Here is a 26,302-nt window from a genome sequence, read left to right as displayed (position 1 = left end):
GACTGTCACTTCTTCAAAGCCAGGTGCGGGAGATCTTAGTGAAGGACAATGGGCTACTGTCTTGCGAAACTGTGGTCTCTTTTACGGATGGATCATAGATCATCGGACGAATCGTGTCACGAGGGCTCCCAAGCCTGCGTTCCAGATTCGTTCAAAAGATGATCAAGAGCCAAGTTCAACTCAGGGCATACCCAATTTCCAAATCAACGATGACTCTCAGATTGAGATCACGGCTCACGAGGATAATCTGACAACAGCTCTGACCCACAATGACTTCAGTGGACAATCCACCGACGGCTCTGTCAGCGCTGGGGCATACGGCGTCTCAGTCGGCGTGAGTGCAGGACACGGCTCCAACAATGACACCACAACAGGCAATCAGACAGGAACCAAGAATAAGACCCTTTTCGCACGCTATCTTCTCCCCCGCTGCGATATAGTCCTCTGGCCTGATGAGCTAGAGCCCATGCCTGAGCTTGCAAGATTGATTGAGGCGATCCATCAGACCAAGAATATCAAGATGCTGCAGAGGCTTCACGCTGAGTATGGAAACTACTTTTCGCAGCGCGTAACTCTCGGTGGGCGTTTGCTCTCTAGCAAAGTCCTTGCCGCAAACGATTCGCAGGGCTTGGATCAGCAAAAGCAATCTTTTAGAACATCGGTTGGAACATCAGTATCCGGAAACGTTGGTATTTACAACGCAAGCGTTAGCGCTAGTCAAGAAGTTACAACCGGTAATGCACACACCAATGAGAACAGTAGTCAGACGCAGAATGAAGCTTGTGTGTTTGAAGCGGTGGGCGGAAACACCATTCTTTCTACTAATCCCAAGGCGTGGTGCCCTACTGTCGCCGACTATAAGCTTTGGCGTGTTATTAATGTAAGTACCGATGCCGTGATGATCTAGGTATATGCTAACATCAAGCAGCGGGGAGACCTTTTGCCCTTATCTCAGATACTATCTGGAATCCCAGGATTTGAAGCTGTTCCATCCTGGTTTGTCCGAGCAGTGCCAGCTCTGAATCGATATATCACACTCGACCAAGACCACGGCTGTAAAGCTCGTTTCCGTGTCATGTCGCCTACGGATAGTAGCAATGGCAACGCATCATACTACTTGGGTCATAACCCCAATCTGCCCGTCACACCGCAGCCGAATAAACCGTATTTAACGGGCACATTTCAGCCCGATACTTATCAAGCTCCGGCCATACTTGGTTACGAAGACTTCAAAGATGGCAAGGCCAATTTTGCTACGGAGTATAATGCACAGTTTGTCATGACCGAATGGAGCATTATTGCCCCGTTTGATAAAGAGGTTTGTCTAGCATCTCTCGAGTAAGATGGTACTCACTAAGCATCTTTCTATAGCTCAAGAATGGCACCAGGGTCATCCTCCGATCATGCTTTCAAGAATCAGATAAGAACAAAGATCCTACACCCATACATATGGTAGTCTTTCGCTCTGTCCCGGGCGAATTTGTCCCCGCCATGTCCGACTCAAGCGACTATCAATACTGGCGCATCCTCAAGACGGACGCTGGCGAACGCCACATTAAGCCCGGCGACAATATCCGCTTATGCTGGGACTTCCGTGATCAAACAGCCGGGTGGCGTGATTTCACCGAAGACGGATTCGGCCGACGGGAAGTTCGGCGTCCCTCTGATGTTTTAAATCCCTTATTCATCAAGGTTCCTTGGCTACGATACAATGCCTCTGAGATTGATGGTCCTCTTCTCATGTCCGCAGAGCGAGAGGACCATGCAGAGAGAGATATAAAGTTTCATATTGACGGAACCGATGGTGTATTGCCGTGTCGTTTGCAGCATCTTCAACTGCGTATTGACTCTGTAGGAAATGCCGGTCGTGGTGATACGGAGGATTATTTGCTTACAGCGGTTGTTAAGCCGCCCAGTCCACAGGCGCCAGCACAACAAGGATTTCACATGTGGCTGCATCAAGCAGCTTTGTTATTTGGGTTATAAGCTGAGCATTGGGGGTTCTCAATGTCTGGACGTGTATCATAACAGTATTTACTGCTCAAGTCATTTAAGGCCATTATTACCCAACGTATTACTTTAAAACGGTTCGATATAATCTAGTCAGCTAGTGAAAGTATTTATACACTCTAGTAGCGGTATATAAACATTTAAGATTACTCCATTAAATGATTGCAGTTATTCTCTAATGAAAGGTAAGTTGCCAAGTCCCACCCAAGGCTATTGTCATCCTACTCGGTGATGGTCTCAGTAAACGTGGGCTCCGGAATGTAAGTTGTGAACGCAGTAACACCAAGCTCGGAGCAAGCCTCATAGTAGGCTGCTGGACCATTGCAGTACGTAGCATAAGCAGGAGTACCCGTCGGCAGGATGGTCGTTGCCTGATCGCCTTCATCACGACGGACAATCGCGTTTGTAGGTACTATTATAACGTTTCCACGCTTGAGAACTGTTTGAGTCCTGGGGGTTGTCAGCAGGTTTCTACTAATCGACATGGACGTCACTTACACTTCGTACGAGCTGACTGTGACTATGTTCAAGTCGTGGCAGTCAGCCTCTCGACTTGATAGGGGAGGCTCGCCACCCTCTGCGGTAAGGCTTGCAACACAGACATCTGCCGAAGTTGTTGTTGACTCAGAGTCAGAGGTAGGGGTGACCTCAGCTGTGGTTGTCGCATCTGAGGTGGCGATGGAAACGGTAGTCGTAGGGACAACGTCCGTGGTCTCAGTAACAGCTGCAGAGGATGTTTCTTCGGTGAAGGAAGTCTCATAAGACGTCTCGGTCGATCCAATCGTGGTTGACAGAAGCTCGGTGGAAGAAGTAGCGGGTCTGCAAGGTCCGGCGGCAGCATTGACTGCTAGTGCAGCAGCAAGAACGAGAGTGTTGCGGAGCATGTTGATTGTAACCACCGGTGTTGATAATTAAGATTAAATAAGTATGAATGTCTCGGGTTTAAAGAAAGAGAAAGAGATGTCAAATGTGTCTGTTTTATATCCAGGAGAACGAAGAGATAAATAAATGAGACCAGGTCGTGCTGCTCCGCTGCTCCATCACGCATATTGAAACCGAGCTTTTCTTTGGATGTTCTAGGCTGCAGTGGCGTTCTTTAGTCAGGGGCGGCTGAAGACTATCGATATGGCTAAACCTGACTTGGTGTAGTGAAATAGACGCTATCGAAACGCTAACAGATTGGAACCAAACTAACACGTCAATCCCTGTCATTTTTGTGACAGGGAGCTGGCCACGGGAAGCGGAAGGTACCCGGCTACTAGCAAGCCGTCACCCATCGATGGCAGACCTAAGATAAGCGACAGGTACTCGTTGATGCCCGCATTTCTCTTGATCCAACGTGCTCCTGAGTTGGACAGCACGCTGTGGCAACCAACGTACTCAAAAAGTGGAATGCTGTTGGTTTGGAAATTGACCGACACGAACAATCAAGTCTTTGTATACCGGATGCTGTCATGAAATCCAGCCCACCAAGATAGCGTGGCCCCAGTGCTCTTTTTATTTATCATCAAGGTATAAGGTCGCGTTGCTAGTTGTGGTTACCGCTGCTAGCACAAAGCTCCGGAGAATAAGAATTTATAAACAGCACCGTTTAACGCCGCTTCACGCCACTCAACGCCTCTTAGCAAGCTTTAACCCTTAAGAGTATTGTTTTTTTTGTAGGAAGAGCGTGAAGCGTACGTTAGAGTTAGGTTGATAATAACACACTTTGCAGATCTCAATGCTAAGCATAACTGTAAACCCTAACCTGGACGGGAGCTCCTATTACTATCCTTAACCTCCTTGATATGTATCCCAGACTTGTTACTCCTCTTTAAGATACAACGTTATTTAAGGTAATTACAATAAAGGTAGAATAACCTTTTAGCACAAGACTGAATAGGACAGCAGCATCTTCTGTTTACATACAAACTGATTTGATTTCATTCTGAGTTATCATAACCGTGTAGAAATGACTGTGGGCTACCCCTAACCTAAAGATAATAACCGTGATGTAAAAAGAGATTACTCAGTACATAAAATGTTAACGAGATTGGCTTCCATGCAGACGAACATGGGATAACAGAGGCGGGCTCGGCCCGGGTAACCCTGCTATATTAGGTCTGATACTCTAGTGTTTATCCTTGCATTTCCCCTTGCTACGATCGGGGCAGTCCCATTTGCAGAGCGGATGGCGTTCGCAGTTCCTTTGGGGTATGTTGTGGCATGGGTTTCCCTTGCCAGGATGGTTATAATCTTTAACGCACTCATACTTTGGTTTCCAGTAGCAGTGGGAATAAGATCCTTTGCCACAATCGCTATGGGAAACGCAGCTTGAGCAGGGCTTCTTACCCCCGCCTGCTAAATATTAGCGCTTACAAATTCGTTGATTGCGCGAGTAGACAGACCTTCACTAGATTCCCCAGGGAAAGCAGTGGCAAAGCCAAGGAGGATGCATCCAATAGCCGCAATGTTGAGCTTCATGGTGGCTAAGTGTGTTGCGGGTATGGAAGATGTGTTTGAGTACAATGTTGTGGCTGACGATGTTTGAACAGAAGAAGGATAATGACTCCAGTGATCAGGAGAGGAAGTGAAAGGTGATATTTATACTTGATTTTGATGGCTACAGCCTCACCGGATGTCGCTCATCCCCTGACCGTACTGCTGACAAGCCTCTGCTTATTTGCATTGAGGGTAAGATAGAGGGTGGGATTAACTCGTGTCTTTCATGACTTGCAACCCCACCCTTTCAACAATGCTGGCCTGTCATCGACATGAATACTCTTACACAAGCAGCATGTTCCACAACGTAAGTGAAGGTGAAAGGTGTTGCTATTTCATGATCTCTACGCTAGTGGCATTTCCCTTTAGTGGTGTTTCTACTGCACAATGTTGTAATGATCTACTTTTCGGAATTCTAGGAGTATTTCTCCTATTTTTCATAGTTAGAAAGCAGACACCACTTTAACTACCTTGCGTAGCACTGTCCTCAGTAATCCCACTCTCAATAAAACACCCTGATCGTAGTACTTTACTGTCCCTTTCCTGCGATTTAACTAGCCCGAGGGGTCAACTTGGAAGTTAAAGAAGCTGGATTTCCGGTACTGTTTTGAGCTGGCTGAGTGGCGTATTTCCGTAAAACCTTAAGTATATCTCTACATTTCTATGTTGGGAAATGTAAACGTTGCAGGTATAAATAAACAAAGCTATTTAACCAGTGACAGCAATGTCCCCCTGTAAAGCAATATCGAGAGGCATATGTGGATTATCTAAAAGATCTCTAAGGCTGGATGGTATATCCAAAACAGGGATAGCTTAATGTTTAGTTAAGTGTGGCGTTAGTTGTCTTAGGACTCCGATATCCGAACCGATGAACCTTAACTCTCCGTCAAGTTACGGAACTTTCCTTTTAATAATAAGCTAGCAACTCGTGCTTGTCTGGCTACTGCCTAGACCTGTCTTTCGGCATGCCTTCTCGGAAGTTTCTCTCCGGTTATCGTTTGTCCAGCCATTTGCCCCTAATAAGTTAATGTAGATTACTGGACATTCTCACCAGAAGGCACTTAAGTCTGAGGTATTTCGCTAAGTATGTTGTACTGCCCTGATGATACTTAGAACTATCTAACGTTAGGAAACTACGTATTGGAGTCATAGCACTTGTTACCACTTGCTACAATTAGTGGTCACCTCAATATCGTGTATGCGGGGAACCTGCCTTAGGTGCAGCTTTGTTTTGTATTGCGCGTCCCTTTATTGCATTACGCCGCTTACGATAGCACCTTAGCTTCTTGCAGCAAACTATTGAAAGCCTTTTAACTAGTACAATGACATTTTAATGTACAGCTGATAGATCTTAAAAAGCTCCTCTCAGAGAAAGCGTTGTAGTTTTCTTACTCTAAAGCCACACTCACTTAGCGTTATGATTAAGTTATTACATACTAATTACATTATACTTATACTGGCTTATACGTAGTAGGCTAGTGTTTCTCTGAAATTCTGGTCTATCCTGTTAATATTACAATCATAATGCATATGAGCAAGAGTAAAATGAAGCTATCAAACCTTTCTATCTAATGAATACAACTATTGTCAAGCACAGCGGCTATTGACTACTTGCTAACAAGACGACAATGATTGCTGTGGCCAGCCAGTTGTACGTAAGTGATAACCTTGTTCAACGGGGGCTTAAAATGTAGAGGAGCAGGAGAAGCCTCTAGAGAAATCTCTTGACGTTGGTGGTGTATTCACTCACGGCTTGATTGCAGCATATAGCTCTTTTAGGCACCAGGAAGAAACCACTACGGAGCGAGCTGGTCCGGAGATTGTGTTCAGGAGCTGCATCTCGTACCCATAAAACGTCTTGTTCATAAGGTGACATACGAGGTTTCACCCTGAGGCAACTCAGCGGGGTTATCAGCGACAGATCGAAGGCCTAGCACAAGTATTACCAGTTCCCGTTGATCAACCGGGTGAATGACAATTTCATGAGGTTGGTCCTACGCTATCTCGAGCTCCATCGCCACGGGACCGTGCAGCTGCATCATAGAGATCCGGGTATGCACGCACGAGAAAGTCCCATCTTCCTCGTTGTGTCCTTAATGGCCATTCCGTATGCTTGGAGTTTCTGCGCTCAACAAATGGAAGATATCATCCCTTCTACGATAAACCACTGCTGTGTATGCTTTAGCGGTCCAGCGTAATGAGTTTAAGTACCCAGGGCTAGCTTCAATAGTACTCGGTCCGCCACGGGGAGCTGGGATATCGTGATCATAATGATCCATAAGACGTACAGTTCATAGGTACATAAAGCCGGACTTGGAGCTCTGGTGCCCCAGTGGGTTTCCTGTACGGCTAGAACCGCGAGAGACAGCCGAAAACAGGGCTTTCGTCGATATCTCAATATAGGGCATAGTCTAGGAGCGACACATACGTAAAGTATTTCAGGTCATCCTGAGCCGTGTCTAGCTTTCCTCCTCGGACTCGCTATCGTTCTCATCGGTTATCGCATTATGTAGTACTATAGTGGTGTGGGCAGCCTCGATCCGCGCTGCCATTTGAGCCTCCGCATAAAGTCAGAAGCAAATGATTGGCCCACTCCTCTTATACACACTTCAATCCATAAAGCAAATGAGCTTTTACGATTTATTTAAGACCTTATACAATGGCCACCCTAAAACAGCGTGAAACAATCTCGTGCATTAACGGTTAGTCGATATGTTCATTGATGACACGTGCGACGGGCCGGGCAAAGATCAACGCGATTTTACGCTATGGTAAGAAGACTGATCATTACCAATGCAACTCGCTAACCATACCCTCGGTATAACAACAAGTACGAGTCTCCAATACCACCGACTTTCCGAACCATCGAGCCGCATTGACTACATTATCTGCGTTCTCCCTAGCGAGAACCATTTATTATCTAACATGTTCTGGGACGCCTGTACAGGGTAGGACAAATCGTATTCACAAGTGGCTGTCAATGGCTCTGTGGGGCTTGATGCTTGGCCCCTGTAGCTTAATTGGTTAAAAAAGTCCGCTGTCTTTCGAACCCGCTCGTCAATCAGTCTAAGTCAGGAAAGTGATCATCGGCTCCATCATGCTTACAGTGAATATCCGCGACGCTATTTATACTATTTATACTCCATCCACGTAGCCCATATTGGTTTGTCTCCTTTCTTCTCATCTTTTTATTTCTCTTCTGTCATCATCTTGTAGCACTTGGCCATTCTACACTATGTCCAGGCAAACAAGCTTGGTCTTCATTCCAGGCGCTTGGCACAAGCCATCGTGCTACGACAAAGTAATGGAACAGCTGCGAAAACGACACCATCTAAGATGCATTCCTATCACTCTCCCAACGACGATGGATAATTCAGATGCAACATTTAAAGACGACGTTGAAGCCGCTCGTTCTGCCATCATGCATGAAACAGAAAATGGCTGCGACGTGATTGTCATTGCTCATTCCTACGGCGGCACGGTTGGCAATAGCGCTGTGAAAGGGCTTTCAAAACCAGCCAACATATCAAGCGGGTCGTCTGCATCGAGCCAGAGCTCAATGCCGACATCGGCGTCTGGAAAATGTTATTCAGAGACAGGATACGTGGTCGGTCTTGTACTCATTGCTACCGGATTTTCCTTCACTGGGTTGACCTTCATGGACCACTTTCTCAACATCACTCCTCCCTTTTTCCGCGTCAACAAGGAGACTGGGTTCGCAGATCTCACAGTCCGTCCCCAGAAGTTCTTCTACCACGATCTACCACCTGCCGAGGCAGATCATGCGACTTCGATGCTCAGCACGCAAAGCCTCAAAGCATTGTTTGAAGGTCACGATTACTCCTACTCGGGCTGGTTGGATGTGCCTGTGTGGTTCATCGGAACTGCTGAAGATCAGGGATTGCCAGTTCTTGTGCAGCGAGCTCAGATCGGGATGGTGAGGGTATTGGGTGGTCGCGTGGTGTACACTGAGCTGCAAACAAGTCATTCGCCATTCTTAAGTCAGCCAACACAAGTTGTACAGATCATGCTTCAGGCCTTCCAGTCTTTCACGGGAAATAGACCCGGCAGAACACCAGAGACACTCGAGTTGGCTAACAAGGGACTCATTCCTGTGGTGAGCCCTTGGCAGCCTGCGACATGGTTTCGGTATGGACTACCATTACTCTTTGGCAATCTTGTAGGTTGGATCATACTATCTTATAGAAAAGTTAAGAGCTTGTGGTATTCTCAATCTGGGGGGAAAAAGGCCGACTAGTAATTGGGCACAGTTTTGTATTCTTGTACATAGCATAAATCTCCATTCAGTCTCTAATCACTATAACCCGATCGCATCAGTGATTAGCGCTATAGTAGTCCTTGTATGCTCTGTCCTTGTTTCTCATTTAATGTATACTGAACCTACTATATTTACTATTAAATAATAGAATACTTTATAACGCTTTGTATCTACGCTCTATACATCTGCTAATATAAACCTAGTATGGACTAGTTTATCCTTTAGGAATTAAACCTATTGTAATAGAGGTATATATAGGTTATTGTTTACCTAGGTAAGGATGTAATAGATTTACTTTCTAACTATACTAACTATATTAGTATTCTATAACTAATCTAATAAGCTATACTAGGTCTTTTCTATAAAATTAGCTTAGTGTTAAGTTGAGTTTCTATTAATATATTATATTTTCCCTAGTTTATAATAATACTTTTTACTTATTATTAAACTTTTTATTTATTTAAATATTAATTTTAAAACTAAATATTTTAACTTAATAATAGATATAAAAAATTAATTAAAAGTTAAAAAAGAAAAAAGAGTTTCTTTATAGTTTATACTATATAATAGAGTTTAAACTTATAACTTTTAAATTACTATTATTTTAACTTAAGTACCTTTACTTATATAGTACTTCTTAAAAGGTATTTTTAATAAATTCCCTTTATATTTAAAAGACTTAATAAACTTTAATCTTATTATAAATTAACTTTTACCTTTTTAATTTACTTAACTATTATAATAGTTTAGGTTCCTAAGGAATAAACTAGTTTATGCTAAGTTTATACTAGCAGATATATAGAGTATAGATACTAAGTATTATAAAGTATTATATCTCTTAATAGTAAATAAAGCAGGTTAAGCGTATTTAAGTAAAGAAGTCTTATTAATAGCTAGTAAGCTAAGTATTTTATTTAGTACTAAAGGAATATATATATATATAAAGGATATATAGATTAAATAGGGTTAGTTTAACTATATTTAAGAGTTAAACAAAGTTAGTTTAACTCTATTAGTTATATAAGTTAAATAGCGTATATTTAACTTTTATAAAATAAGTAAAAGGTTATTAGTAGAAAAAAGATAGAGTATATAAGGTATATATATAATTATATTAAGTTATAATAAATACTTAAAATCTATTATAATTTTAAAGCTTTTTTTTATATAGCTACTTTAACCTAAAAATAGTATAAATATATTAATAATATAATTAAAGATCTAACTTAATTAAAACTAAGTTTTTATCTTTTAACTTTATTAAAAATAAAAAAAATAAACTAGCTTTTATATATATATAATTAAATTAATATATTTAATAAGTAAGTATAATAAATAAGTAAGTATAATTTAGGGTTAACCCCTCTAGGGTAGGTTAAAGCGTAAGCTTATTTCTATTAGAGTTACCTATATTAATAAAACTCTAACTATTACTAATAAAGCTTCTATACGCAAAAAAGGCTACTATATAAGGCATAGTAGCCTAGCCCCCTTCCTTCCTCCTATACCTATACCTCTTATACTATTACAAAAGCAGTAAGTTAGTTAACCCTTAATTCCCTTAGTCCTATATTACTAACCTAATCTATAGTAATACTAAATAAATACTATAGTATTACCCTAATAAGTACTTAGTACTATACTTGTAATAATAAAGACCTTAATAAGCTAAGTATTAAGGTAGCCCTTAAACTATACCTATTTAGGTACTTAAAATACTAGGTAGTAAAGAATCTAGGGAAAGATACTAATAAGAAGGTAGCCTTAGTAGCCTTTAGCTATACTTCTCTTTCTTATTTACCCTACTACAGAAATATAAGCCCTCTCTATTAAGATAGCAGCATTAAATAGACTAGCTATAAAGCTAGAGTCTAATGCTAATCTAGATTGCAATAAAGAGCAGTTCCTTAATAAGGCTAGCAATAGGTACTATAATTACTAGTTCCTTAATCTAGCCTAGCAGGTAAACTATATAATTAACTACTTTAGCACCTAGAAATACCTATAGCTTAATATAATATAACTGTAATAATTTAGCGGCGTACAGTATTCTAGGGGGGGACTAAAAATTCAGGTACATAAGGTTTTAAAAAGGGATTATATTTATGTGTTATTTGTATATTAGTAAAAGTTAGAGTTAAGGTTACCTGAAGTTAAAAATAATAACTGGCTTTTCAGTAGTTTAATTAATCTAGGTTACATAATAAGTTACGTGCCCTCCTTAACCTTTACTACTACCTCAGCTAATATATGTAGCTAAGTGTTATTAATAGTGTTATTAACAGTGAAATAAGTAAGTATAATACTTTTCTATACTCTTTTTATTATCTATATAATAAAATTACTATTATACTGGGCTGTTAGGGTTGGGTTTGTCTATTACAGGTGAGATTGAGTCCCATTATCACATGTGTGATCCATGCCCCACTATCGCATATGTGACCCGGGCTCCACTATTACATCCATCTAAACTCATATGTAATACAAACCCCAGTCCCTATCACATATGTGATCGAGTCCCAGTCCTGTCAAATATCAGACTCATCTCCACTTGACTTCTTGGTTCCTGTTAATCATAACTCTCATCTTCTTCTCCACTTCCACTTCCATCATCATTATCACAATCACTATGACTATCTTTCCCGTTTTTATGATGTCCGTGGAGAGTAGAATGTCGGCGAACCAATGTCCTCTTAGCATTAGTATCGCCTTCTGTCACACTACCCAATTCCTCTACAAACCCTCGTGGATGTATACGAACACCAAGGAGTTCTGGAATGGGCATTTTTCGCAAGCTATGTAGGTCACCGCCTGTAGCCATCTGAACGCCAGGGACTCTCACGTCCCTGGAAAGATCTTGTATATCATTGCCCTGGACAAGGGGCTTCAGGACGGGCAGAACGACATGCGTGTACGATGCCTCGCAGATCTCCAAAAGGTCGGGGAGCTCGTCTGCAACAGCCAGCGCCATGGCACGGAACTTATCCTCTTTCTTAGTGCCATCGGTTGAACGAATCTTATTATAGCACGTAAATAGGCTCCTGGAGACAAAGACATAAATGCCAGCGCCAAAGACGTCTGCCATCACTGTCAGTGGCCGCCAGGCATAGATCTTCTTGGCCAGGGTGCCTTCAGGAAGACCGAGCTTCCTGCTGAGATACCTGCTTATTCTCGTTGAAAGTGCCAGCCCCGCGTTGGCGTCTATTCCGTTCTTGGAGAGATAGTCGTCGATGTCTCCATCTGAGCCTGTTGCGGCTGGGCTCGACCAACGATCCCATTCACGGACGAGGGATACCTTCATGTCGATCAGTCGAATGTCGTCGATCGTCAACATGTTGGGGCTGTCGTGCTGAACGGCCTGAGCCCAACGTAGGGTGAAGCTGGATAGTGTCGCCGGACCATCCTTGCGGATCTCGTCTGCCACCCTGCCCGCATTCCGGTCGATCTCGGCGAGATGGCGTCGTGGATGGCGGCCATAAAGATGTGTCAGTGCATCAGCGAGCCGTTTCTGGCCTCTACTACCGAATACCTCATATAGGACGGTGATACCTATGACGCAGATCTCTTGCGAGGATAGTCTGCCGCCAAAGTCCCTTTCTTGAAGCCTCCGGGCAACGGCTAGGGTATCAAAAGCCTCGTGTCCTTCCTCAGAATGGTTCTTCAGTCTGCTCTTAGCCTGGAGGGCCTCCACCAGGGTGGTTGGCTTGTCATCCCCGCCGAGTCCCTGCTTCGGTGTTCGCGCATCGGCGCCTAGTCGTACCACGACGGTTTCATCATTGGGTTGAGAGGCCTGTGTAGGAACTAGATTGGTAGATGGCCGTGAAGTGATGCCGCCGTCTTCGATGTCGTCTTGATAAGTGTTCGGCGCATTCGGAAAAACTTGGGTGCCTCCCAAGAGCGCACCTGGTAAGGGAGGAAAGAGTGGCTTCTTCACACGACTCACATGGTGGCTGTCTGTCTCCGAATCGTTTTCTCCATCGTTGGCCTGAACACAGTGCTTGGCGAGCTCGTAGGCTAGATGCTCCGGTATGCCCTTCTCAACAAGGGACGCGTGCCACTGGCTGACAAACTTCTTGAGTTTCCTCTCGTATCTGGAGAGGGTCTTGGGCAGATCGATGGGATGTTGCTCATCCGGCGCCTCGGACGACGGTAATGTATGCTGCGTCAACAAGCCAGCAGTTTCTGTACTTGAGATGGCGAGGGAGGTAGAATCCGGAAGGAAGCTGGATGGCAGACTGCTATGCGTGTCGGCGTCAGGATCCTGTCCAGAGCTGAGTGTCTTCCGCCGGAGAGACTGGTTTGGACTGGCCACTGACACGTCGGGATCATCGGCAACGAATAAAGTTGAACCCCTGTCACGTCTGAGAGCTGCGGTACCGCGGTCGTCTAGAGCGTGACGCGTGTGCGATCCGAGCCTCCCGGGTTGTGGTCTGGACGTGCTGGAGGAGTTGCCGGCATGGTTGGGCAAGCGGACACGCTTAGTGAACTGCATTGTGACAGCGGAGGCCGGGACCTTCGACCTTTTTCTGCCCGTTGGTGACATATTGCTGGTCTGCCTTTTGGTAATTATCACTTCTTTCCATAGCCTCCTTCTTCATAACGTTGTAGACGAGGGGGCAAAGGGATTTAAAATGAAGCGATGAATGTATTCGTAATCATCTCCCAAAGCTGCCGGGGTATATCGCGCTATAGCTGTTGTTCAATGGACTTTGATTGGTTTTCTTGTTTTTAACTTTACTGGCTGGGGCATGGGTGTACCGGAACGAACCCCTTATCACACATGTGATAGTATGCTGGATATGAAAGATGTAAACGAAAATCATTCAAGTTACATTTAATTTAATAATAAACTTCGTGCTAAAGATATGTGGAAATTTAAGGGGATATCCGAAGCAACTGTTATGAAGTAAGTTTATCCCATGATTAACTACCCTAGACTTAGCATGTAGTACCTCCATAACATACCATAACATAACATAACAAAGCCCAGGCAATATCCTCAGACAAGATCAACGCCTATTATCGCCCATCAAATAGTCGTACTACAATCGTTGTCATGGCTCCAGGGCGGCAGAAAACCAAAGACGCGTCAAGAATACAGTCTAAGTCCAAGGGTCGCAGGGGAGGAGGCTTTTTTTCTTCTCGCTCGTCTTCATCCGGCGTCCATCCAGCTAACCCTCAGGAAACTATCCTGCGATACCTGCAGTCAAGTTCACCTTTACCTACAGCATCGGAAAGAAGAACGCCGACAAGAGCGGTTAGCTCTGGCACGCTTCGTTCGGATTTTTCCTCTGCTACTAGCAACAGCACGTTTGCCAGCAGATCGGGCAATGGCAGTGGCACAAACCATGTCGCAATAAACACTACCTTCCCCGAGCCATTATCATCATCATTATCTCTGAGCTCAGATATATCACTGCCGACCGAAGAGCCATCAGGGAATGTCACATTGCGACGAGGTAGAGATTTTAACAAGCCGCTCTCATCTAGACCTCTAGTTAGACGACACTACGGTGGAGAAGAATACATACCAGGTGCGTTTTTCCAGATGCAGCCCTCAACATGTTACTGTAACACTTATACGAAATCGATTGTATAGACTCGATGGATGATAACACGACAGTCGCAGCTGTACCGGACGACAACGTGTTACTGAATGACCAGTCGCTAGTATACGGCTCCGATATGCAGATGGATCCGGCCGAAGAGGACGACGGGTCGTGGCATATACGCTCAACACCTCCATATAGTAATGGGCCTTACCCAGGTTAAACATTCAATCTCTATATAACACACCCGGTCCGCTAACAATCCGCCCTAGACGGCATAATAAATAGGGCAAATAGTAACCTACGCGAAGATGCTATTACCCAAAGCGAAAATCCCCAAAACGAAGAGCATGACGAAGAACGAGCCGATCCCGTTGCTGCGGAACTGCCCACCCGTCAGGAAATCTATAATTGGGTTGAAGAGGAAAGCTTGGACGAAGGGGAGAAACTGGCTCGGCGTATCGTTTACATCCTTACCGCCGGCCTGGTATCATGCCCGGCGGATCAACACAGGGACCAGGACGCAACACACCTCGCAACTTGCCGCCGCCATCTGCACCTGCGCGAGACGTGGGCTGGGTCTAGCGCAAGAGTCAGCGGGTTGTCCTTCGCTGAGCGAGAGGAACAGTCACGACAGTTCGGCCTAGACCGCACCGTCCGACCCCTTGATGCTTCAGTCACGGGTCTCCGTCGCGACCAGCTGCCGCCAGCTAGCCGGCTCGAGGCCCAATTCGCGGGCTGGCACGAGGACAAAGACTGGTCAGATGCCGAGGTATGCCTCCACCGAGACGACGTGCCGCAGCGGAAGCTGGCGCCCGCTGTTCACGACATCGACAGCTTCCTACATGTCACCAAAGACCCGCGCAGTCTGAGAGGGCCGCTGAACATATGTATCACAGCCCAGCCGAGCCTCCTTCTCTCCAAGTCTATTCACGTCCGCGTGCCCATACGGGTGGGAGAGAAGATCAAACAGGTCCCTATCTACCAGATCCCGCACACCGTGCTTGCGCACCAAAGGCCACGAACGGTCTATATGTTCTTCCCGCGACTCTACGACGAGAAATGCCGGAAGAAGGGCCCAGTGCCTCTGCGAGAGGAGCAGAATCGACTTTTCTTCGACGGCTTCATCAGGCCGAGTATCGAGAAGATTGGACCACAATTTGTGCACCACCTGCCTGGAAGCTATGACTCCGTCCGGGCAGCATCGCGCATAGCCATGGAGTCGTCGGGCTCGGCGGCTGTACGCGGGGCGGCTTTTGAGGTACCGTATAGCGAAGAGAACCTACCCAGGCTGTGGAGCGTCATGCAGGAGGCACTTAATCGTGCAGAGCGCGACATAGCAGCCGACGGGAGCGTACGGGAGACGGAAGACGCAAGTAGGCTGTGGCAGTTTGGCGATGCCATCTTCCTCTGCAGCTATAAGGACACCAAGCTGTGGCATCAATCCTCCGGCAGCAGCATCGCGGGGGTGCTGGGAAACTTCCGCGCCCGTTGTGGCGTCGTTAGCCTCGAACAGGAGCCGACAGCCAACACTGGCAGTGGCAACCCTCCTTACGAAGACGACAGAACAGAACCGACGCCGTGGAGGCAAACCCAGCTTGTCGATGTTGCGTCCGAGCTCCTGCCAACGAGAAGTGGGCATACCGTTCTGGCTCGGCGGTGCTGCCAGTACAACACCTTGCGTTTTCTCTACGGACAGTCTGAGGAGGCTCTGCTCGGAAGGACTGCCCTGCGGGTGGAGGGCGAGGCTGATAATGACTGGGATAATGAGGCCAGTAGTAGCCAGGAAGATGAGGAAGGGGAGGGTGAACATGACCCTGACGAAGACGACAGGCGAGCTCCACGCGAAAGGGGAAGCGAGGAGGAGCAGACTGCAGGAGAGGGTTGGAAGCCTCCCCGCATCCCTCGCGCCGTCACGACGGAGTACCCAGTACACATGCTGCGAGACTCCATCTCCATCACTTCAGAGCCCAGGAGAACTAGTCCTATCTTTAAGCACGGCGTCTCGTATATACAATCCTACACCGTAGAGGAGGGGAACTTCAACGTGGCCGCCATCTGGGCCTTCTCACACCCCAACATCTTCAACCTTGCGCACAGCGATGAGGCCTGGGCAGCAGTGGCCCGAAAGGGTAACATCAAGGCTAGCCGCCAGGACGCAGAACGGGCACTATCGCAGTCAATACAGCGCATGGCTAGCAACCTCGAGGACCCGTCACGGGGGTACGGCTGGCGGGTTGAGCTGCGCATCACGACAACACTCGCGGCTCAGTTGCGGCCGGCGGAGGAGGCTTGGTGGCGTCTGATCAAACGAGCAAACCGGCTATCCGACGGGCCAGGCGCCGTTGCCGTGACACCGGACCGGAATGCCTTCTACGTGCTCGCGGCTGGAGACTTTAACGCGTTCGTGCGACAGAACATCGACAAGCATCTGCGGCTCATGGACTACATCATGTCGTACTGGGCGCGAGACCCATCTACGCCGCAGTCAGCGGCATCGCTCTATGCCATCGTGACGCTCGCTCTCCGGCATTTCGTCAACCATCAGCCGCACGCGCTAGCCAGGATATTGTCTGCGCCCCTTGTAGTCGGTGCCAGGAGCAAGATCGGTCTCGATATGGCCCGCTCTAGAGAGCAGCGGGGGTTTGCCTTCTTCCCGAAAGACGTAGTGGACTGGCATGAACTCCGGCTCCACGACTGGGCCACGGACCTGTTGCAGGTGCCACAGCTCGTCATCAAGGCACACTGGCTAGAAGAGGCATCGCTGCGGCAGTCCAGACACCTTATCGACCAGGTGATCAGCCTCGCCGTCAGCAAGGACATCCGCACGCGCGAGCAGGCCGAGGAGGTGCTCGGAATCCTCTCACAGCTTCTGATTCGCAGCTATAAGGAATCGGCATACCTGGCTCTTTTCCCGGCGAAGGGCAGAAGGAAAAGAGTACCAGACATGGACGTGTTTGAGTTTACCCTGGCTGGCGTGCGTGCTGAGTCAAGAGCCGTGCAGGGCAGAGACTGCAATCCTCCAGGGAACCACCGCTTCTTCATCAAGCACGTTTCGACTTATTTTGCCTGGGCATGGACTCTCGCCGATAGTGACATTAGCCGTGGACATCTCGAGAGCCAGCATTTCCGCGTGGAGGCTAAGAGGGCCATCAAGGCGTTCGAGCAGCTCAGCCGTAGTCCGTTCATCACGGCACAAAGGTTCCTCTGCGTGTTGTACTACTGCTTCTGCCAGCAGGTACTCTGTTTCCCCAACCCCGACAAGATCAACGGCGTAATGTCCGTGACTGCCAAGAACGGCAGCCGCACAGTTCTCTGCACACATATCATCAAGCCATGCATAACCATTCCTGATGATGCCAAGCTGACAGACACCGTTGCAGCCATCGTGCTAAACCAGGATCCGGATACCCATCCACAACAGAGCGCATACCTATCTAATATTATCTATTCTATTAAGCAGATCCGTAGATATCTACATTTACCTCTATCTGAATATGACCTGTGAGAGAGATGGGTGTTGGATAGGAGCTAGGGCTACCTATACGAAGGTTAAAAGTAGCAGGATGGTAGATGCCGTGTTGCATATCACCACTAGCTTGGCGCGACTGGATATGAAAGTAGGCCCGTACATTCAGGTCATATATTTTAATGGTATGATAGGGTAGGAGGCTAGGTAGATACAATTATACCGAGCAGAGTTATAACGTCTTGTTTTATTTTATATCTTCCTACATAATAAATTAAAGAGTATTAACTACATCATTTCACTAGGTTCATCAATCGAAATACACATTTTGTATAGGCTCTCTACATTAAATTATATCCTGAGATATACTGCTTAATCATTCCGGTATATATGTGTATATGTTGCAAAGATAGTGGCTATATAATAAGGTAGTATAACTATCGAGGAGGAGGGGGTGGTGGTGGTGGAGGAGGAGGAGGAGGCTGCAGTCCTCGGGGTAGCGATGGAGGAGGAGGCTGCAATCCTCCGGGTAGCGACGGTGGTTGCATGGGAAAGCTTGTAAGCTTTTCGCCACCAGGTAGCCCTTCATTTGTCCTCCTAGCAACTCGCTTCACTATAACAATGTAAAAAGTTGTAGAGAATACAAAAGCAAGCCACTCAAGTACCTGTAGCGTATAGCCAACTTTGATGTCCAACGACGTGGCGCCCGGCTTCTTGGTGGCGAACTGGAGCGCATTTCCCGTCTGCGTGGTAGACGCCGCACTGATGACGGAGATAGCGACCGACGCTACGAGGATCTTCTCAGACCAACGTTGATTAATAAAGCGCCAGCTCCGGCTACTCCCCTTGCTCATCTGTATACAGACCCGAGTGACGAAAAATAGGATGCTAACCATAAAGAGCACCCCAGCAAAGGCTTGCAGGCAGAAGAAGATGTTCCGCTGCAGCTGCAGAGCAGTTTCGAGGATAGGTAAGCTGGGAACCATAGGGCCCTTGTCCTCCCGGCCCAGCTGAGAGGTGAGTGCGGCGCTGAGCGACTGGGGCGATGCCGAATAAGGGGTGCCAACGCAAAAGTGGCTGTTGTGTCCAGACATACATACTCCTATACGAAGTTAGCCATTGACTCATTACTTACAACGGCCGAGAATCCATTTTATCGATCTAAATGGCATTTGCACATATACAGAGGCAGACCTTACCGAAATAACCAACACGAAGTTCCACCGTACTCAAGCTATTTATAGCCACGAGGTATATACTGGGAAGTCCAGGGCTATCTGATACACATCCTGTCAGGGACAGTGCTGGTTTCCGTTAGTTTACGCAACAGCCTTGACGGCAAGCACCAGATAAGCGGGATGCTTACTGTAAAACACCAGGCCTGCCACAGGGAAGATGGAGATAACAAGTAGTTCTATAATCCAGAGCTCTAAAACCACACTGTTAGTACATCTTCCATCCGAATATACTTATAGAACGTACGCATTTGAGCAAAAGTAGACTGTATAAGTAATATATAGATAGCAGAGTAATAGGGCTAAAGTACGTAGTGTAGTTAAGGTGTGTAGTGTAGTTAAAGTATATAGTGCAGTACAATAAATAAATAATAACTAAGGAAAAAGGGCGCATTGTTTATTGGCAGAGAGAAGGTGGTAAGAAGGTAAATATTTAAGTCAATACATAAGTACTGTCTCTGTTGCTATTAGGGCTCTTTAAACAAACTTCACGTCCTAGACCTAAGTCTGATCCAACAGCGTAGGTTGACTTAATGCATTATCCATGCTACTAGAGACAACAGAGTGTAGGTTGTTGAAAGCGCTTAGCATTATCGCAGTTATGAGTAACCGCGCAAGTATATTGCCGCCTGGCCCTCAAATTCTCTACGCTGGTTCAGTCAGAAGTCTATGCTTTCATTCATCCATCCATCCCGGTCCCAGCCAGTCACAGCATGGGGACTACCGACGCTTTCAGCCTTACAGCCGCTATCCAACAGCCTCCAGCTCCTGCAGTTTCCCGCGTATACTCTATACTTATTTAAGCCCTGCCTGCTTGAAACATCCGGCCCTTGCGGCGTAACGCCAGCCGCAAAGAGCTAACTATGCCGCGCCATCTATTGTACGTTGGACGCACCTTATCACTGCGACCTAAGTCTCTTTCCTGTCTGTAATATGGGCGGCTACGTGACGATGTTGGTCCGTTTAATGCATTCAGGCCGTAATACAGAAGAACAGTCTGATAGGATGCCATCCACCTGACTCTGCAGCAATGCGGCCTGGTAGGCGCGAGGCTTACTGTAAAAGAGAGGATGGACCGCTGTGTTGGTAAGCTGCTCGATATGCCCTGCCAGGGTGCCAGGAGTATATTAATTGGAAATCCTTTTCCTTGGAAATGGGGTGCTTTATTGGTCATCAGCCGTCTGTTGGCTCTAACTAACTACGCTAAAACAACTTTATTAGCCGCTTTGCCAATCTACTGCTATTCATCGACTAAGCAAGTAATCCCAAAGTTTGGTTGTTGGTCCTAGACATACTTTACGTTGAACTGTATGCCTTAGCTAGGCTAAAAGAGGTAGGCAGGCGGTTGCCAAAGGTTTGTTGGTTTAGATGCGTGGTAGATCTAGGTACCACCAATACTATCCTTATTGGCTTAACCTTTAGCACCAACGGTCAGTAGCAGGGATCATAGAGCTAGTAACCAACAGCTAAATAACAACCAATACTGTAAAGAAGATAAGGAAGACTTGAACCGCAATGACAGTAGATCCTCTATACCATTATAGGGAGGAAACATACGCATCAGAGCAAGAAAGGATGGTACATATATTAGTCATATAGCAAAGTTTCAGGGCGGAAGGGTATAGTGCAGTAAGATAAGCAGATGATAGCCAAAGGATAAGGATGTCTTTTTTGCCAGAGGCCGAGGGTAAGTAACAGATAGATAGATCTTAAGGTTGACAAGAGAGTGATGATCCCCATTCTTGCTGGACTGGGCAGTCTAGTCACCAAAGATTAGCTCAATCCATCATCCACGTTACCAGATGTCACGGAGTATGCATCTTCTAGCTAAAAAGCGCTTAGTATTATCAAAGCCACATACAGCCGCGCAAGTGTATCGCCGCCTTATCTTGTTTTTCTCTATATTAGCAAAGCCAGCGGTGCAAGCGTTTATCTACGTGTGTTAACACCGGCCAATTGCGATTGTAGAGACAATTAAGGCGTCTAGTCTTGTAGCCGCTGTCCTCCAGCTTCTGGCTCATTCTCAATCTTTCTTTCTTCAAGCTCGATGTACCTGAAATGTCCAACCCTTACGAATTGATGGCGGCAACATCTCCTGATTCTACGTCAGATGCTCATAGTCTAACCCCTTCTCGCAGGTTACCCAAGGCGGTTATATGGCCCTGTCCAATTGTGCTGGTGCAGGATATGGATGAACAGTCTTACAGGATGCCATCCACCTAACTCTGCAGCAATGCGGCCTGGTAGGCCGAGGCTTACTGTAAGAGAGAGGATGGACCGCTGCGTTGGTAAGCTGCTTGATATGCCTTGCCGGGGCCAGGAGTTGGAAATCCTAACGCTAGAAACGGGGCGTTTTATTGGTTATCAGCCGTCTGTTGGTTTTAAGGGACTGAACTGAAACAACGCTGTCGGTCTTTTTGCCAATCTGCTGCTATTTATTGCCAGAGTAAGTAATCCCCGAGGTATATTTGTTGGTCCTAAACATACTTTACAGTGAACTGTATATCTTGGCTATGCTGATAGAAGTAGGTAGGCGGTTGCCGAAGGCCTGTTGGTTCAGATTTGTGGTGGATCTAGGCTCTAACAACGCCATCCTTATTGGCTTAATCTTTGGCATCAGCGGTCAGTAGCAGGCAGAGTTCATGAGCCATCGCTGGAAACGCCTTACCAGGGCTACAGGAAGGGTCATGACACGTCCCACCCATAGAAGCACGGCAGTGTATTAATCGGCAGGCCTTTGTTGGCCCTAACGGATTGATTTGAAACAATAACGGTCCTTTTGCTAACCAGCTATCAATTACCCAGTTAAGTAACCTCCGAGTTTTGGTTGTTGGTTCTATACTTATATGTGCCCTGAACTGTGTGTCTTGACTAGGCCGATAGGAGGATGTAGGCAGTTGCTAAAGGTTTGTTAGTTCAGATGTGTAGTGGGTCGAGGCTGAGGAAGCAACGTTTATTAGCTGAGCCCTTGTCGAAAGTTTGGGAGGATCTAAGCTACCAAGGGTTCGTACCGGGGATTGCAGAGCTAACAACCAACATCTGGATGACGACCAACGGTCCAAAGTAGACAAGGTAGAATCGCCCATGAGAAACCGGTTTTTCCAATCTTATTAAGCAAACTTCAAGCGAATATCCAATTTGGGTATATGGCTACCCCCGGACCCTGCTGTTACCAGACTACTCGAGTGGTCTATTGTGTGATAAAGAGTTATACGATCATGATATTGCCCCAGTAGCTACATACAATAGTACCAGTGGCCATACTGTATACACATAACAGTTAACTCCAGCCTATAAAGCATCATAGTCCATAGATAGCCATTAGGTCCTTAAATAAGACACTATCCAGAAGCTGCGCTGCGGTCGGGCGGTGCTCCGGTAGGTATGAAAATCCCCATCGCAAGATATCCAGCACAAGTCGCTGTTCGGTCGTAGCAATATCAGGTCGAAGTAATGTTATCTTGTTTTCGAGGCCAAGGTGGGAACTCGGCTTCCGATGCTGGCTGTACCACTCAGGATCACATAAGCCACCCGCATCATATAAGCCTTTCCATTGTACCGGAAGTGGACCAAGGGTATCTACAATGAATGAGATGACTGTAGAATTGGCTGAGCCCGAGAAGAGAGGGTATTTCCCATATAACTCGGCAAATAGGCACATATAGCTCCACATATCAGATACGAAACTTGGATTCATGCCATGTACTCGCTCTGGGGCACAGTATTTAGCAGGTGACTGCACTTTCTGTACTACCGGTGTACCGGCTCGAATCGCCATGCCGAAATCTCCGAGGTAAACGTCATCCGTTATCAGTTCCTTCTGCGGAGCCATCGGCATAACCAACTCGCATGGCTTCCATGGCACATATGGCAGCATCATCTTCCGAGGACGTCCAATATATTGATACTTGGTGGTGGTGTCTTGACTACTGAGTGGGCAAAGTCCAAACATGACATTGGCACTGTTCAGATCTATACACAGAATGTTAGCTATACAAGGAGCTCTGGGATCTGCTAGATCTAACGGAAAGCCTGCCCCGAGGCGACCTACCACGATGTACAATTCCACCTTCATGCAGCGCCCGCAGGCCGTGTAACAATTGTTTCGCAGCCAACATCCGGGCAACGATTGGTTTCTCTCGGATATGGTCTCTGAGGTTTGGGCCCTGCAACGGGAGGACAAGTACTCGATGATGGCCATGCGGGCCCGAAAGAATAAAGGCGTCCTGGCATAGCAGAAGACGAGAAGTATCCGACACAGCGTTGGCGACCTCGCGTTGAACATGGTACTCATGCTCTCCAGCGTCTCCATATACCATAACCTTGAGGGCAACATCCCTCTTGCTAAGCATATCATAAGCCATCCAGACAACAGAGAAGCCACCATGACCTAGCTTGTGGTCTATGCGATACCTGTTGGCAAGAATTTCTCCAATATATGTAGGATAATATAAACCTTGGGCATACAGCTCCGGGTCTTCTGCCACTTCGTCGAACTCGTACTCATCCTCTGAGTCTACAAAGTCACCCTGATCAGGAGCCCCAATCCTCTCAGAGGGCGTTGTTGCCGTTTTGGGTCCTGCTCCTGCCTCTGGTTCACTCATCATATCAAGAGTAGTTATAAAGCCTTTAGGTTGAAATTCGGGGATAAAAGCCTGTATGTGTATATATATATACATATAGATAGTGGTCCGTGATTGAAAAAGCTCTTAGCTAGCAGATTGAGCAGAGCGGGGGCTAATATTACCGGAACCCCACTTCTGGGTTCAGCCAATGATATATATCCATACATACCCCACCACAACAAGGAACAACAACTAGACACTTCTATAAATACACAAAGACTGTTGGCTCTAACCCAGGTACCATAAATAAACCTTATGGATTCTAGGATGGTTGGCTTTGGAGGTTAGCCTATTCCGTAGCCTGCTATCTACTATTCAACCCCTCAGCGGTAAGAGCCACCCCGCCGTGTTTTACATGCCGCTCTGTGAAGGTCCTCAACTCCGTTCGTAATGTGCTATAATTATCTGCCATCCAATCCAGCCAGCGATTCCTACGAGAGTCTTGTGGGCGTAACGCCAACCTAAGCGCCGCGGCAGGGATACACAGCGCACCTCCTTAGTGATCCCGGGTGTAATCGTTGGGTTGCAGGCAGGGCTTTCTCCCATGATCGCGCCTCAGGCATCAAACAATGCTCTCTCGACGTAGTCGAGTCCTATACAATATATAACAGGAGGAAGGCCAGAATTAAACTGTCACTGAAGCAGTTGCTCAAGCAGTTCCACGGCCTCATACAACTATTTATATCAGACAAAGGCTCGATATCAAAGCTATAAATTCTTTCCTACTAGAACGGGCCAATACTAAGGTTTCATATTCTTTACACCAGCCATCTTTACTTTCTTCCCTATCTTATCTATTGACCTATCTTTCTTCCATCTTTTCCTTATTTATTACTATTCCAGGACCAGATATAGCCCCATTATATCAAAAGCATATCAATCCTAACGCCCAGGAAACATATCATGTCATACCCATACTGTCTTCCAGCAGATAGCTATAAAGGCGATATTAATAGTATCCGTGTGCGGTGGGAAGGTCAAGCCATGTCTAGATTGCAGAGTAAGGCAGTGTCTGCTGCAGCGCCGCTGCACACGCTGAAAGCTCTATCGGAGAACTTTGTATACCTCCTTGCATATCGACTAGGAAATGCAGATGCTTTAATCACGTATGGGCCCTTAGAGCAGAATCTAGAAAGGAGAAACTAACAGTTGACAATTATAGAGCCGCACCACACGAGACAACTACCAACAGTGCGACTGGGGTGACAGAAGCTAATAAGAATCACATCAGTGCACAGATCCAGGGCAGGCAGAGTGGTGGTCGAAAGAAAGTGCACATCTACCTTGAGGGGGTAGGAAGAGGCCCTGGAGGTTATGATAATGTTTCGGTGAAGGGGGAGAGCGTTATGGTTAAAAGAGGTAAGCGAACGGTTCTAGATACTAGTCTGTCTAGTGGTACCTACCCTACGGTGGGAGGATCAACATCTGGGACGGTTGGATATGGAGGTGGTGGATCAACATCCCAGATGGCGGGATACGGGGGTGGAGCATCGACATACGGGGCAGCGGGATACGGCAGTGGAGTATCGTGGTCTGGCCAGCAGCAGCAGCAGCAGCAGCAAGAGCAGTCCGAATGGGTTTGGTATAAGCAATACCAGAAGTGGTATCATCCTGGGACAGGACAGTGGCAGTAGTAAGAGAGCCGGGAAGAGTCAAAGAGTTAGAACGTAAGTAGTAGAGAGAAGAGATAGTGTGAGAAGAGTATTGAGGAAAATACACATAGGATATATGGAGTATAAGCGCCTTGTCGATTAATGCTAAGAAAGAGGTAATTCTGGACTACCATAGTAAGAAGAAAAGATAGATAAACCTCCATGCTATCTATTCCATTACCTACTATTATGATAGTTGGACAGACCTTGCGATATGGCTGGGCGACTATCAGGAGGGCATAAAACTAGCGCGGTATCCCGTAATCTGAGGCAGGCAATTTCTCCACTTTCAACGACATACCAATACTCTCAGTAGTAATAACAAATACAGCCTACGAATAACTATTGCTACCAGGATGACAAACTATTACTGTCGTATTATTAGAAGATATATGGAAGGAGACAGGGTTTGTTTCAAAGATGGGTATATGTTGGTCCTTATCATTGAGTCATAGTAGATAGAATTAACGTATTTAACAAGCAAAACGACGAATATACTGCCGAGCTATAGTAGGTTACCCTATAGCCTGTTTGCAGTCCGCCGGTGCAGCGCGCTAGCGCTGAGAAGGTTAGGCAGACTAACCGCTGACGTGAAAGCTGTGCGAAGCAGGAAGAAGTGGAAGAGGAAAGAGAAGGTAAACGGTGTTGCGGTCAAGGGGTGCGTAAGACTGTTGGGATTAAGGGTAAACGCTGACGGGGTTAAAGCGCTGTTGGGGTTGTGAGTGGTGGTGGTGGTGGTGGTGGTGGTAGGGGTGGTAGGGGTGGGTTAAGGGTTTGAGGAAGGAAGGAGGAGGTTAAGGAGTTTGTGTTAGGGTGGTAGTACGGTAGTTACAGAGGCGTTGAGTTAGTAGGTGTTTTAAAAGTCGTAACCCCGCAACGGACACGTCCGTCCGGGGGGTCCGTGCCGCGGTCCCGGCGTCGGCGCCCGCGGTCGGGTCGGGCCGGGTCGGGCCGGGTCACGGTTCGTTAGGGTTCCCGCGTGGTTCTTGTCCTTGGGTCGGG

The 26,302-nt window shown here is 46.6% G+C and overlaps 9 protein-coding genes across 9 annotated transcripts; 5 read left to right on the top strand and 4 right to left on the bottom strand.

The window, feature by feature from the left end:
- Positions 1-187: 187 nt before the first annotated feature.
- Positions 188-1,902, top strand: B0J16DRAFT_241459 (uncharacterized protein; the record flags this gene model as incomplete). Its single annotated transcript, XM_046123057.1, has 3 exons — positions 188-880; positions 929-1,318; positions 1,372-1,902. Coding segments are annotated over 3 exons (1,614 nt in total), but the record flags the coding sequence as incomplete, so codon positions are not given.
- Positions 1,903-2,040: 138 nt separating this feature from the next.
- B0J16DRAFT_371496 (uncharacterized protein) lies at positions 2,041-3,033 on the bottom strand. The gene is made up of 2 exons (XM_046130413.1): positions 2,509-3,033; positions 2,041-2,460 (listed from the first exon to the last, which is right to left on the bottom strand). Exons 1-2 carry the CDS (start codon positions 2,892-2,894, stop codon positions 2,232-2,234), a joined length of 615 nt encoding a protein of 204 aa, XP_045982150.1. The 5' UTR covers positions 2,895-3,033; the 3' UTR covers positions 2,041-2,231.
- Positions 3,034-7,664: 4,631 nt separating this feature from the next.
- On the top strand, positions 7,665-8,926 carry B0J16DRAFT_340135 (Alpha/beta hydrolase family-domain-containing protein). Its single transcript, XM_046127629.1, has one exon. The coding sequence runs from the start codon at positions 7,727-7,729 to the stop codon at positions 8,747-8,749; it is 1,023 nt and encodes a 340-aa protein (XP_045982149.1). The 5' UTR covers positions 7,665-7,726; the 3' UTR covers positions 8,750-8,926.
- A 2,413-nt stretch (positions 8,927-11,339) lies between these two features.
- B0J16DRAFT_303565 (uncharacterized protein) lies at positions 11,340-13,262 on the bottom strand (the record flags this gene model as incomplete). Its single annotated transcript, XM_046124677.1, has 2 exons — positions 11,340-12,560; positions 12,714-13,262. 2 exons carry the CDS (start codon positions 13,260-13,262, stop codon positions 11,340-11,342), a joined length of 1,770 nt encoding a protein of 589 aa, XP_045982148.1.
- A 392-nt stretch (positions 13,263-13,654) lies between these two features.
- Positions 13,655-14,585, top strand: B0J16DRAFT_120813 (uncharacterized protein). The gene has a single exon (XM_046121593.1). It carries the CDS (start codon positions 13,827-13,829, stop codon positions 14,367-14,369), a length of 543 nt encoding a protein of 180 aa, XP_045982147.1. The 5' UTR covers positions 13,655-13,826; the 3' UTR covers positions 14,370-14,585.
- On the top strand, positions 14,375-17,827 carry B0J16DRAFT_383561 (uncharacterized protein; the record flags this gene model as incomplete). Its single annotated transcript, XM_046131349.1, has 2 exons — positions 14,375-14,537; positions 14,592-17,827. 2 exons carry the CDS (start codon positions 14,375-14,377, stop codon positions 17,825-17,827), a joined length of 3,399 nt encoding a protein of 1,132 aa, XP_045982146.1.
- A 398-nt stretch (positions 17,828-18,225) lies between these two features.
- B0J16DRAFT_269134 (uncharacterized protein) lies at positions 18,226-19,022 on the bottom strand (the record flags this gene model as incomplete). Its single annotated transcript, XM_046123502.1, has 3 exons — positions 18,226-18,396; positions 18,454-18,865; positions 18,988-19,022. Coding segments are annotated over 3 exons (618 nt in total), but the record flags the coding sequence as incomplete, so codon positions are not given.
- A 3,302-nt stretch (positions 19,023-22,324) lies between these two features.
- B0J16DRAFT_355237 (kinase domain-containing protein) lies at positions 22,325-23,627 on the bottom strand (the record flags this gene model as incomplete). Its single annotated transcript, XM_046129408.1, has 2 exons — positions 22,325-22,995; positions 23,075-23,627. The coding sequence occupies 2 exons, from the start codon at positions 23,625-23,627 to the stop codon at positions 22,325-22,327; spliced, it is 1,224 nt and encodes a 407-aa protein (XP_045982144.1).
- A 669-nt stretch (positions 23,628-24,296) lies between these two features.
- On the top strand, positions 24,297-25,569 carry B0J16DRAFT_397773 (uncharacterized protein; the record flags this gene model as incomplete). The annotated part of the gene is made up of 3 exons (XM_046132333.1): positions 24,297-24,754; positions 24,811-25,281; positions 25,497-25,569. The coding sequence occupies exons 1-3, from the start codon at positions 24,552-24,554 to the stop codon at positions 25,567-25,569; spliced, it is 747 nt and encodes a 248-aa protein (XP_045982143.1). The 5' UTR covers positions 24,297-24,551.
- Positions 25,570-26,302: the final 733 nt, after the last annotated feature.

Source organism: Fusarium flagelliforme (assembly GCF_020744385.1).
Source record: "Fusarium flagelliforme strain FIESC 12 MPI-CAGE-AA-0113 chromosome Unknown B0J16scaffold_4, whole genome shotgun sequence".
NCBI classification, from domain to species: Eukaryota; Fungi; Ascomycota; class Sordariomycetes; order Hypocreales; family Nectriaceae; genus Fusarium; species Fusarium flagelliforme.
Note: the sequence above shows the minus strand (reverse complement) of the source record. Positions and strands in the feature narration are given on the sequence as shown.

Excerpts from the sequence above, each read along its gene's own strand:
- B0J16DRAFT_371496 (XM_046130413.1), bottom strand. The coding sequence starts at position 2,894 with ATGCTCCGCAACACTCTCGTTCTTGCTGCTGCACTAGCAGTCAATGCT. Across the intron at positions 2,461-2,508 it reads ACAGTCAGCTCGTACGAAGT|GACTCAAACAGTTCTCAAGC; the intron begins GTAAGTGACGTC and ends GACAACCCCCAG.
- B0J16DRAFT_340135 (XM_046127629.1), top strand. The coding sequence starts at position 7,727 with ATGTCCAGGCAAACAAGCTTGGTCTTCATTCCAGGCGCTTGGCACAAG.
- B0J16DRAFT_120813 (XM_046121593.1), top strand. The coding sequence starts at position 13,827 with ATGGCTCCAGGGCGGCAGAAAACCAAAGACGCGTCAAGAATACAGTCT.